Source organism: Nematostella vectensis, chromosome 1 (assembly GCF_932526225.1).
Source record: "Nematostella vectensis chromosome 1, jaNemVect1.1, whole genome shotgun sequence".
Lineage (NCBI taxonomy): Eukaryota > Metazoa > Cnidaria > Anthozoa > Actiniaria > Edwardsiidae > Nematostella > Nematostella vectensis.
This window is the reverse complement of record NC_064034.1, coordinates 20,855,811-20,868,582: the sequence shown is the minus strand read 5'-3', so window position 1 is coordinate 20,868,582 and position 12,772 is coordinate 20,855,811. Positions and strand designations below refer to the sequence as shown.

Genomic DNA, 12,772 nt, shown 5'->3' with positions numbered 1-12,772 from the left:
CAAATCTCATTCAAACGCTCCTTTTGTAAAGGAAATCACTTGCTTATTGCATGATTGATACTCCCTACAATTAAAGAACAGCTATCGACTACACCCTATTATAGATAATTGTATATAACATTGTGAAATGTCATAAACTGGCTGTGAAGGGAATACTCTTTTTTTGTATTTGGTACAATTAAGGATGAAATAGTTCTGGTGACTATTTAGCACATACCGATGTGGTTGATTGTTAAAGTTTTCCTTTTTGATTGCCGTAGAAATTGCAGAAGAAATAACTTTTTGATATATATGCTAATTTCAAAGATTAAGATTCTGAGACACATTTTTGCGTGGAAACCTTTGTCAATCTGTAATAAGTCAGTTAATTACAGGGAGCCTATGGCAATAAGCATATACATCCCTCGGCCTGAGGCCTCAGGATGTATATCGCTTATTGCCTCGGCTCTCAGTAATTAACTCTTACGTAAGCATAAGAGTTGCGGGGGGAGGGGCATGTATATGCAAAACACAAAGTGTAATAAAGTATAACTATAAGATAAACAATAAAAATTTACAAAATTGTACCTGAATAGCCTGATTTCACACGAGAAAAACTGAAGAAAGCAGTATACCCATCAGCCATGCAAGTAGCCTCTTCCAGCATATCGCCTGTCAGGTAAAGATCAATCAGCATATCGCCTGTCATCAGGTAAAGATCAATCACATGGCGGATTCTTACGAGGGCATGCGAGTGCAACAGTGTGAGTAAGAGCTCAGCAGAAGAAAGAGCAAATCAAGCGCTTGCGTTTTCTAGCCCTTGCTTTTGCGTTTTAAGTGCAAATTAATAATTTCTAAGGCTTCACTTGCAAGCCTAGGGAGACTCAACCTTGATAAGGCGCCAAAATGGCGTCGAAAGGAAAAACTCACGTGTGATTTTAGTTTCTTGGAAACACATGACGTCAGCCTCCAAGGAGTTGAGAAAATCTTTCAGCTTTTTTTCTCGAGTGACTGCCCGAAGACCGTTAATATTCCAAGTAAGAATCTTCATGGTGCATCAAACTTTGTTTTGAAGTTCAGAACCACTGCTTGTCCGCCATCTTGGAAATGAGTATTGCAATGCATTGTTATAATTATATTTTTTTCTAGGGAGGGATAGAATACAAAATTGCATTGTGCCTTGATGTCCTATATTTTAGGAAATATCAACTTTTAGATAAGCTGTCGTTATTTCTAAATAAGTTTTACACACCACATGCTTGAAAAATTATATTAAATTTCAATCAATGACAAATAAGTGTTTTTTTTAAACAAAATAGGTTCCTACCCCCCTCCCCCAAGATGTAGTTTGTATTGATTACCAGGCCTCCAAGTTGTATATTTTATGCAGACCGGAAGTGAGAATTGCTGATGTAGCTGCATAGCTCGATACGCTGTCAAATTGGGAAAGGCTTTCCTTACCTGTACACCCCCAAACAATCTAAAACGTCCCACGAAACCATGGCCGAGTCCGGTGAGCTATTTGCCATCGAGCCCAAGAAAGACTGCCCTCATATCCAGGTAATAAGCGCTGACAGGCGAGATTTCTAGCCTTAAAATTGTCTCATGTCTACACACACCCGATGTTTTGGGCGACGGCGCGATATGGTCTTGCTATCTCACACAGGCTTGAGCTTTTAACTATCTCTTTAAAAGCTGAAATGTTTTTCTCATTTTATTTAGGGCTCCGTTTGTAGTATATATGTCCTTCAGGGTTGATTTATGTGGAATTTTGCGTTGAGTTTCCGCATTTTAATCGCTTTCGAGTGGAGGTCGACTGAGAGAGAAAAAATGCAAAACTCTGACTTCTACAGCAGTAGTCTACTACAGTAATCTAATCTATCAGCTTCCCGTAAATCTATTTCTGCTTTAAACTAACGAAAATGCATTGTCCTTTATTTATTTTTTTGCCAAGAAATTTCTTCATCGCAAAGTATTCGAAAGGTTACATAAACGCCATAAAACATGAGATATAAGTACAATATTTTTAAGTTGTGTTAAATATTTTAAAGATGTGATAATTGCCTTTAAGACCATTAGCATATTTTACCATATCCACTCAGGTAAAATATGGTTCTCCCACCCCAACAAAAAAATTTGCACCTTCAACAAAACCTCCCCCGTTCCTATGTTTTCATTCAAGTCATATACACCAGCTGCAACTGTATATGCAGGGGTTTAGGGGAGGGTGTATACGCAGGGGTTGCAGAGGGAGAGGGGGGGGGGGGGGACAGCACTGAAGCCTCCACTTTTTGGCTATTTTTTTTTTAAAGTACATGACTTTTAATGAAAAGGTGATCTTGAATGCTTTTAGGTATTTAGTATAGGGAAGTTCAGCCACACTTTTTAGTGGTCTGTGATATTTAATTGTGTTTGTAACAGAATAAGCTAAGGTTTCTTATTCTTATCAGGGCGTTGTAGCGATGATTCAATCATTGCATGTGGATGTAAAGCAACCCTGCGAAACATGTGCTAACGTGGGTGAAAACTGGTTGTGCTTGTCCTGCTCGGCCGTGTACTGTAGTCGCTATGTCAACAGTCACATGGTTGCTCATAACGAGGAGAGTAACCACCCTGTGGCATTGAGTTTCAGTGATCTGAGCGTGTGGTGTTATGGATGTGATAGCTGTGAGTACAAATTATGTCATTAATACCATTTGTGTTGTCTAAAGTAGCTAACCCCAAACCCCCTGCCCTATTGCCCTGCCCCCTAAGTGAACACTTGTGTATAATAGACAGTGCCTTCAACCATGTTGGATGATGACTTTTTTTGAACAAAATGTTATTTCTTCTTAAGGGCAGATAATTGGGGGATAATTGAAAACTTTGGTTTACTGTAGTTTTTGGCAAATTAGACCTCACAAATAATCTGGGATCCTGTACTGTGAAGAACTTTTTTTGGTTAGTAAACAATTATATATGGAGACATTCTTGTAATGAACACTTTTTGGGTCTCTTTGTTGTCTGTTCAAACTGGGTTTCACCTTGTTAGGGCAGCTTCATTTTTTTCGTCTGTTATTTTTCTCAGCATGATTCGTTTTTTTGTTTTATTTTATTTCTCATTTTATTATAAAATTTCCAGAAAGGCAGTTAAGTGTGATAGTTTTCTTTAACATTGCGTTACTGCATGCTTTTTAGCATGAACTAAGATGTTTATATCTTCCTTCTCAGATATTGAGTCCCCTGTTCTTGAGCAAATTCTTAAAGCTGCTGCCCTGGCAAAGAATCCAACATCTTAAGGATCATATGAACTGTTCAACCAATCAAAATTGAGTGTGAAGTGGGCAGATGTCGCATTATAGTGTCTTATGAATACCAAATGCAATGCTTGTATTATCACATTATTTACTGAACATAATGTATTTATTAGCACAAACAAAGCAGTAAATTATTTATTTTCATCTGTATGTTGTATGAAATGAAGATAATAAAATGAATGCCTAAGGACACAAGGGTCGGAGTGATTGAATTTTTAAAAGAAACACCTCTTTATTCAGTAACTTGGCTTGTTTTCAAAACATCTTAGTTCCTTGGATAATGTATATGGGGTGTTAAGTGCTTGTTAAGTAGATTTGAAGCAAACATTTAAAATATACCTTATCAGGCATTTTCAAAACACAAGTTTATTTAATGGGTGTCAGAGAAAGCTCAGCAGAGGAGTAATAGAACAGTTTTTAGTGAAACAAAGTAACGAGTCTCTGCCCTTATTATAGTTAAAATTTCTCAGTTGATCAGCCAACGGAAAGTAGGTTATGGCATGATTGAAGGCACAGTGTTTTTTTGGACTCCCACTTTCCCTTAAAACTATGTAGTCTGGCCAGTCTTAAGAAAAGAACTGACATTGATTGATGTTCTGCTCCTTTTGTTAAATTTGTTATCACTTATTTCCTATGTAAACACAAACTTCGAAATTAACTGGATGACTATAATCTTCACAATCATTTTTTTTACTTTGTTTATATAATTTTTTATTATTTTTTTTTTTATACATTTATCTTTTTTTTGTTTCTCTTAAATTTTGTTTCTTTATTTCCGTATCTTTGTTTATTCCAAATCCTTCAGATATAGCATCACCTGTGCTTACAAGCATCAGAGAGAAAGCATCATTCAGCTCACAACAAACACATACAAAAGACCAAATATCAAATGTGGACCAAACAACAATGAAAGATGAAAAAGGTGCGAGTTGCAGAAAATTTGCGACTGAAAGCAAACTTCCAAATAAAGAGCTTGTGAGTAGAATGCTGGGCACTCTGTACGGGAATTGTGTTGGCGACGCTATTGGACTTTTGACGGAGTTTATGACAAAAGAAGAGGCCCATAAGGTGAGGTTAGGGTGTGGCCCATAGAGGGGGAGGGTAGGGTGTGGCCCATAGAGGGGGAGGGTAGAGGGAGGCTGCACACAAATAGGTTTGAGGATGGGTACAATATAATAAGACATAAGAAGACATGGGTACAATATAATAAGACTTAACAAGACAGTTCTACATCTTGTCAAACTGTAACCTACAGAAGGATAAATTTTTGTGAGTTGCACAGTCGCTGGTTGCAGTTCTAAAACACCTCCCCCTCACCTCCCCTTCTCAAGTAAAACATCTACCATATGAAATTGGGGGGGGGGGGGGGGGGTAGTGGGAGACAGGGTGGGGGTACACAAGAAGGTCTGCGCCCCCTCCCCTCTTACAGACTTACATTTTAGAAGAACTGTTAGGGAGTCAAATTCCACAGATTTCTCCAGTATAAATTTTTATATTAGTCTCCGCTCCGTCATTTGGGAAACCCTTTAGACTGTATTGATTCGTAATATTTACAGAGGCTCTCATTGATGTTATATTGGGTATATTTGGTGCTTGAAGGCGCAAAGGCCGAGGTTAGGACTGGGGACGAGGGTATGCAAGCTGATATAGTGCACCCACAGTGCACATCGCCCCCTTCGTACCACAGGGCTCCCAGTACTGTAAAACAAAACATTTTCAGATAACATGCGTGTCATCTAAGCGAGCTCATTCCCATAAGGTGCAAGCAATTGAATCAAATATTGTTTTTTTTTCTTGCTTTTTTGAATGCCATAGTTTTATTTCCTCAAATGTCTGAATATGTTTTCCAGATCTACGCTACCAAGAAAAAAATGTTATTGTTTGGACTGGCTAAGCGTACGGTGGAGATAGATCACGATAACCTGAAGCTTGAGTACAATAAAAAGAATGACGATTTTCATCGCAGTCGATGGCGGGTAGGCGACTGGACAGATGACTCTGACCAGATGATTCTCATCCTTCGCACGCTCGCCAGCAACAACGGCGAGGTAAGACAACGACAAAAAAGACGCACGGATTGTTAGGGGGAGGGAAGAATGGTGAGGTAAGACAACGACAAAACATAGACGTACGGTGTTAGGGGATGGGGTAGGGTAGAGTGGCGAGGTAAGACAACGACACACCACAGACGCACGGTGTTAGGGGATGGGGTAGGGTAGAGTGGTGAGGTAAGACAACGACGAAACACAGAAGCACTGTGTTGGGGGGAGGGGGAGGGTGGAGTGGTTAGGTAATTCAACGGCGAAACATAGACGCACGGAGTGTTAGGGGGAGGGGGAGGGTAGAGTGGTGAGGTAAGACAACGACGAAACACAGACGCACGGTGTTAGGGGGAGGGGGAGGGTAGAGTGGTGAGGTAAGACAACGACGAAACACAGACGCACGGTGTTAGGGGGAGGGGGAGGCGGAGGGGGAGGGGGAGGGGGAGGGGGGGTAGAGTGGTGAGGTAAGACAACGACAAAACACAGACGCACAGAGTGTTAGGGGGAGGGTAGAGTGGCGAGGTAAGACAACGACGAAACACAGACGCACAGAGTGTTAGGTGGAGGATAGAGTGGCGAGGTAAGACAACGACAAAACAGACGCACTGATTGTTAGGGAAGGGTAGAATGGCGAGGTAAGACAACGACAAAACAGACGCACTGATTGTTAGGGGGAGGGTAGAGTGGCGAGGTAAGACAAGGACCAAACACAGACGCACTGATTGTTGGGGGGAGGGTAGAGTGGCAAGGTAAGACAACGACAAAACAGACGCACGGTGTTAGGGGTAGGGTAGAGTGGCGAGGTAAGACAAGGACGAAACACAGACGCACGGTTTTAGGGGGAGGGTAGAGTGGCGAGGTAAGACAAGGACGAAACACAGACGCACGGTGTTATGGGGAGGATAGAGTGGCGAGGTAAGACAAGGACGAAACACAGACGCACGGTGTTAGGGGGAGGATAGAGTGGCGAGGTAAGACAAGGACGAAGCACAGACGCACGGTGTTAGGGGGAGGGGGAGGGTAGAGTAGCGGGGTAAGACAACGATGAAACACAGACGCACGGTGTTAGGGGGAGGGTAGAGTGGCGAGGTAAGACAAGGACGAAACACAGACGCACGGTGTTAGGGGGAGGGGGAGGGTAGAGTGGCGAGGTAAGACAACGACGAAACACAGACGCACGGTGTTAGCGGGAGGGTAGAGTGGCGAGGTAAGACAACGACGAAACACAGACCCACGGAGTGTTAGGGGGAGGGTAGAGTGGTGAGGTAAGACAACGACGAAACACAGACGCACAGAGTGTTAGGGGGAGGGTAGAGTGGCGAGGTAAGACAACGACAAAACAGACGCACGGTGTTAGAGGGAGGGGGAGGGCAGAGTGGTGAGGTAAGACAACGACAAAACACAGACGAACGGTGTTAGGGGGAGGGGGAGGGTAGAGTGGTGAGGTAAGACAACGGCGAAACACAGACGCACGGTGTTAGGGGGAGGGGGAGGGTAGAGTGGTGAGGTAAGACAACGACGAAACACAGACGCACGGTGTTAGGGGATGGGGGAGGGTAGAGTGGTTAGGTAAGACAAGGACGAAACACAGACGCACGGTGCTAGGGGGAGGGGGAGGGTAGAGTGGTGAGGTAAGACAACGACAATACAGACGCACTGATTGTTAGGGGGATTGAAGAGTGGTGAGGTAAGACAACGACGGAACACAGACGCACAGAGTTTTAGGGGGAGGATAGAGTGGCGAGGTAAGACAACGACAGAACACAGACGTACGGTGTTAGGGGATGGGGAGGGTAGAGTGGTGAGATAAGACAAGGACGAAACACAGACGCACAGAGTGTTAGGGGGATGGAAGAGTGTTGAGGTAAGACAACGACAAAACAAACGCACTGATTGTTAGGGGGATGGAAGAGTGGTGAGGTAAGACAACGACGGAACACAGACCCACAGAATGTTAGGGGGATGGAAAAGTGGCGAGGTAAGACAACGACAAAACAGACGCACTGATTGTTAGGGGGAGGGAAGAATGGTGAGTTAAGACAACGACAAAACATAGACGTACGGTGTTAGGGGATGGGGAGGGTAGAGTGGTGAGGTAAGACAACGACGAAACAGACGCACGGAGTTTTAGGGGGAGGGTAGAGTGGTGAGGTTAGACAACGAAGATACATGAACGCACGGAGTGACGGGTGTGCCTTAAGTGTACCTTCAAACTTTAGCCCGCTCTTATGCCGCCCCTCTCCTATGCAGTTCCCCTGACCTCTGTCTGGTAATACACTTGAGAGCACAGCGCAGTGCGTGACAGACGTCAGTATGAGACTTCCCCTTTAATGTGCTTTAATGTATAGTGTGCTTGATACACTCAGGTATTACTCAGGTATTACCTCGATAATGGCGTCATTTAGGGTATAAATATCTCCATAATAACAAGGATGGTGCAGCAACACAAACGAGTGTCGGGCAAGTGCCTAAAAGTAGATACAACACGCATAAAAGATTTTCCTGTGCACGCGTAGAGGATTTTGAGAAAAGAAACACCGTGGCACCTCTGGAAAAGGGGGACACTCGAAACCGAGATGAATTAGTAACCGATTAATAGAGGGACTTATAAAATACACTATTCTACTGAAATACAATTTGGTTATTTAGTAGTTGCCTGCATTGCTCCACTTTCCATTCATTGACAGCCGAATATATTGGACTTCGCCGAGCGGTTCCGTGTCTGGGGTAAATACGGCTACAAGGAGCTGGGCGATATGGGAGCGAACGGTATCGGCCGCACCACGCTTGGGGTCATCATGAACAGCGACTTCCAAACCGACCCACACAAGGCAAGCTATTGACACTACTAGTATAGAACATCAGTGACTTCCTAACCGACCCCACAAGGCAAGCTATTGACAGTACTAGTATAGAACATCAGTGACTTCCTAACCGACCCCACAAGGCAAGCTATTGACACTACTAGTATAGAACATCAGTGACTTCCTAACCGACCCCACAAGGCAAGCTATTGACACTACTAGTATAGAACATCAGTGACTTCGTAACCGACCCACACAAGGCAAGCTATTGACACTACTAGTATAGAACATCAGTGACTTCCTAACCGACCCACACAAGGCAAGCTATTGACACTACTAGTATAGAACATCAGTGACTTCCTAACCGACCCACACAAGGCAAGCTATTGACACTACTAGTATAGAACATCAGTGACTTCGTAACCGACCCCACAAGGCAAGCTATTGACACTACTAGTATAGAACATCAGTGACTTACTAACCGACCCCACAAGGCAAGCTATTGACAGTACTAGTATAGAACATCATGTTAACCTATTTTGGAATTGTACACTCCAGACAGAGTTGATATAAGATTAATAAATGGTGGCGTACAACCTCCATTTATTATCGTGTAAGACCCTAAATACTTTGGTTTTGTTTTGCCCAAAACGGATGAAGGGAATCGAATGTTCTCAATACCTCAAGCTTGCAAAATAACCTATATACCCTCTTGAGGTGATGCACTAAACACTAATTTCTCTATCACACACGCAGTTTGCAAGCTATAATAGACCGTATTTAGGTAATTATTGAACGCGTATTTATTTACATTACGTAGAGCGCAAGCAATAATAGACCCTACATAGGCTATGCACTGAACGCTAATTTTTCTCTCACGCAGTGTGCCAGCCTAGAGTGGGAGAGGAGTGGTCGTTGGGCTGCCCCTAATGGCGGAGTCATGCGCACTTCCGTTCTAGGTCTACAGGACTTCAGCGATATCGACAAGGTTATCCACAACACAGTACAGTTCTGCAAGGTCACACACGCTGATCCGAGGTGCGTCGCCTCATGCGTTGCCGTGACAACAGCCATCGCTTTGATGCTGCAGGGTGAAATGGAGGGGGACGTGGAGGGGATCGTGGAGAAGGCGTTTTTTTACGCCTCGCAGCAACTAGAGACGGAGGAGCAGGTTAGACCCGCGAAGGACTCCAACACATATGTCCAATACACACAACCGGAGTCCGATGGTGTCCGGTCGTCCACGACCAGACTCTTGATCGTTGAACACAAACTACAGCGTAATGGACCCCTGTGTGATTTCATTGCACCAGAGCAATGTATGGGCTTCTTGTGTCATTTAAATGACCGGTGTCGGTTGGTTAACGACCGGTCGTGAGCACGCATCTAAATATCGGCACTTCACGGCAAATACTTCACCGAGGGGGGTATATTCGTACGAACGGAGTCGTGTCATGGACGACTGAAGTTTGGTGGTGTACGGTCTTGAAGATGCATCTTATTAACGGCACGAAAAATATAAGGGGTATTTTTATTGACAGGAGGGCACATGATTTGGAGCCTAGCTCTGTTGCGCCTTCCCCACCAGTATAATTTTTGGAAGGAAGTACATTACGTACTAATGTTTTAATCTGTTATCATTGTTTTAGAAAGATGAGTTGAGGAGATATCTTTTCGCAAAGTCCCTGGCAGACCTTGATCTAGCAGAGCACAAAATGATCGGCTACACTTACAAGTGTCTTGGGGCGGGCTTTTGGGCGTTCAGACAGACGGACTTCCGCGCGGCGCTCACGGCGATTGCTATGGAGGTATAACCAGTCTAGTCCCAGTCATGAAGGAAACGAAGATGTTATCCCTTGGAGAAACCATAACATGGAGACCGAACAATAATAAAACCAAATAATTAACTCAAAATCTGAAGTGCTCGTTTTTCACATTTATGCCGTTGAAGAAAGTCACTCGCTTGTTGTATTTGGTAAGGCTTTATAACACGCGAATCTAGAAAAACGCACCGAGCCGTCGAAGAATAGTTGAAGACAGGCCCTGATTTTACTTAGAGTTGCGGACATTGTTTGGTAAACTATAATTTACTTGAGCATCAGGGTTGAAAAGGTTTGCCCAATGAATGGTCTGATCGCCAAAAAGAAGTCGATGTGCTTGTTACTCGATTTGTTTCTTCGAGAAAATGAGATCCGGGATCAGGGGACATTTTCAGGCAAAATAGGCACTGGTTTTTTAAGGTGCATCGGTATTGCTTGCCTCTTATAAATCCTAATGTTGTTTGCACTTTGCACTTACGTCTTCCAGGCCGGCGACGCGGATACAAATGGAGCTGTAGCCGGCGCGTTGCTCGGCTGCAAACTTGGCGTAGATGGTTTGCCCGAGTCTTGGCTTAACGGACTCTTGCACAAAGAGTGGCTCGACAAAGAGATCGCTGCGTAAGTACGCATGACCATGCACCACTCCTCTCTGTGTAGTCCCCAGGCGCTTGACCCTGCCCAGGAGAATGCGAAGGATCAGACACCATATGCAGAAAGTCTAGAATTTGGCCATTCTTCTATGAAGACAGGCTAATAAAAGGGTGTTTAATAATAATTTAGAATATTTGAATAATAATTTCTTGATTTCTATAGCGCGTTCTAACATGACGCGATGATCGAGCGCGCTTAAATGCTAGGCTACCTGACAGCATAAGCGATTATCTGATTCATATCCGTTCACAGGGGGTGGGGGGGTGGGTGGGTGTGGGTCACTAATACTATCATTTTTCCTGAATGCGAAACCCCTCCCCCACTCAGCCAATCCTTGGAAGACGCCTATAATGTCTGATGCTTGTTTTAGGAACTTGGCATATTGCAGAATAATCGGTATTCTTGATTCTAATATAGGTTTTGCTTCTTGTTTTAGATACTTGAAGATGCTAGGAGTTGCAAGCAGTGAATAATCAGGAATTTCTTACCCTCTTTCATTCTCACCCTTTTTCAATCATGCTTTGCTTTGACACATGCACCAGGTAGCATGACCTGTGAGACTGCAGCAAGGTATACAGGTGTTGGGAGACATAGGGATTTGATACGTGAGGCTAGCGCTTGAAACGTCAGCAAACCGTAGTATAAAGCATAAACCCCGTCTTGATTTATCCCCCTAAGTAGTTCAGGAACTGCAAGTATCGAATGCGTCTTTGTCAGGCTCGTACCCAGTATCTCATCAGGACCTAATTTTTCTGATAAAAAATTGACCACCCCTGAAAGAACAAAGATGGATTTTTTTATGCCTTTGCAGTATCTCCACGGGACGCTCATTGTCGGATTTGGCTACAAACCAGAGTGATCTAGCTTGTGCTTTATAGTTTTGTCTTAAAATAGCACGAGAACCGAAAGTGGACCTTTGGCCGTTGTGGGAGGGTACGTTCGCACCCCCCCCCCCCCCCTCCCCCCTGGGTTCGGGCCTGTTTGTAAAAGTCGTATTTACTTTGAGCCCTGTGGATGTTGGAGTGCAATAGCCAATAGGGGCAACATGATCAGCTGAATATCAAAATAGTGTGATTGTTAATGCCGTGAAAACTAGTGACATAACGACATAACGACATGGACATTATGACATCAATAAAATAAAACATGTTTTTTTTTCTTTTTTGTCGTTATGTTCATGTCGTTGGGCTTATGTCAAAATGTCGAACCATACGCACTTGAACATATGAACATAAGGGTGCACGCGGCTATGTCATTATGTTGTTATGTCACTAGTGTGCACCAAGCAAAATGGAAAAGTCATATGACGTAACCACGCGCTCACTAGCGATGACATTAGCGGACAAGGAAGCCGAGCCGTTAAAGTATCGCTATCAGCCCTTTTATTGGCTGATTTCTGTGAAGTATAAATCTATGGAAAAAAGTGTTTATCACTTGATTTTACCTATCTAGTCGACTAATCACAATGAATACCACAATGTATAAGAATCTGGAGCTCAGCTCTGAATATCATCAGCGTTTATGTAAGCTTTTGAGACAGCTATTAAATGACGCTTTAAAATGAAAATGGGCCACTAAGTCCAGGAAAACAAGTAATAAGGATATATGATTGTATTGATCTGTTCTTTATTAATATTTTTATTATTATTATTTAGTTAACTAGTCCTCTAGTTTCCCTGTCAAACGTACACTTGTCAGGGGTCTTCCACACTAACACATATACAAAAGTATCCGGATTCGTTTCGCCGAAAACGCATCACTTCATTCCATCCACACTATCGTGAAAAATCATGAAAACGTATACGGATCCAAACGAATTCGTGTTAGTGTGGACGGCCCCTCAGTTTTTTTTTCTGTTACTTGAAGACATTTGTTAAGGAAGTAGAGTTCTACTTTTTGTGCGACTTTGAGAACAGAAAAAAGAGTCGCCAAAAGGGGGGATGTCGTAAGAAAACGTGTGTGGGACTTCCATTTTTTTTTTGCGAGACAAGTTTCAAAAGAAAAAAATCGTACGTGTGACAGGGGCTTTAGTGTCCGTCTGAAATGGACGGCTGGGAAGGGGCAGAGGGGGGGACTGGGGGGTTTCATAGAAACGAGTGAGAGGCACGGATCGCCCCTCCGGGCCTCCCAGCCCCGTCTTAGGCTTGGGAGACGCGAATACCCCCTCCGACCCCCCCAAC

The 12,772-nt window shown here is 43.6% G+C and overlaps 2 protein-coding genes across 2 annotated transcripts in view; one reads left to right on the top strand and one right to left on the bottom strand.

The window, feature by feature from the left end:
• Positions 1–1,259, bottom strand: part of LOC5518245 (DNA-(apurinic or apyrimidinic site) endonuclease 2) — a 9,641-nt gene extending 8,382 nt beyond the window's left edge. Inside the window, exons 1-2 of the mRNA XM_032362924.2 lie at positions 910–1,259; positions 568–651 (exon numbers count right to left, since the gene is read on the bottom strand). Coding sequence (XP_032218815.1) covers positions 568–651; positions 910–1,030 — 205 coding nt within the window. The 5' untranslated portion in view covers positions 1,031–1,259. The remainder of the gene's footprint in view (positions 1–567; positions 652–909) is intronic.
• Positions 882–12,159, top strand: LOC5518242 (ADP-ribosylarginine hydrolase Tri1). Its single transcript, XM_048727185.1, has 10 exons — positions 882–1,016; positions 1,370–1,539; positions 2,430–2,646; positions 4,081–4,343; positions 5,126–5,323; positions 8,005–8,148; positions 9,005–9,292; positions 9,771–9,929; positions 10,429–10,559; positions 11,029–12,159. The coding sequence occupies exons 2-10, from the start codon at positions 1,480–1,482 to the stop codon at positions 11,063–11,065; spliced, it is 1,497 nt and encodes a 498-aa protein (XP_048583142.1). The 5' UTR covers positions 882–1,016; positions 1,370–1,479; the 3' UTR covers positions 11,066–12,159.
• Positions 12,160–12,772: the final 613 nt, after the last annotated feature.

What these genes read in the sequence shown, in the direction of transcription:
- LOC5518242 (XM_048727185.1), top strand. Translation starts at nt 1,480, where the DNA reads ATGGCCGAGTCCGGTGAGCTATTTGCCATCGAGCCCAAGAAAGACTGC. An exon ending in GTGTTATGGATGTGATAGCT is followed by an intron (nt 2,647 to 4,080) that starts GTGAGTACAAAT and finishes CAAATCCTTCAG; the next exon opens with ATATAGCATCACCTGTGCTT. An exon ending in TCCAAACCGACCCACACAAG is followed by an intron (nt 8,149 to 9,004) that starts GCAAGCTATTGA and finishes TCTCTCACGCAG; the next exon opens with TGTGCCAGCCTAGAGTGGGA.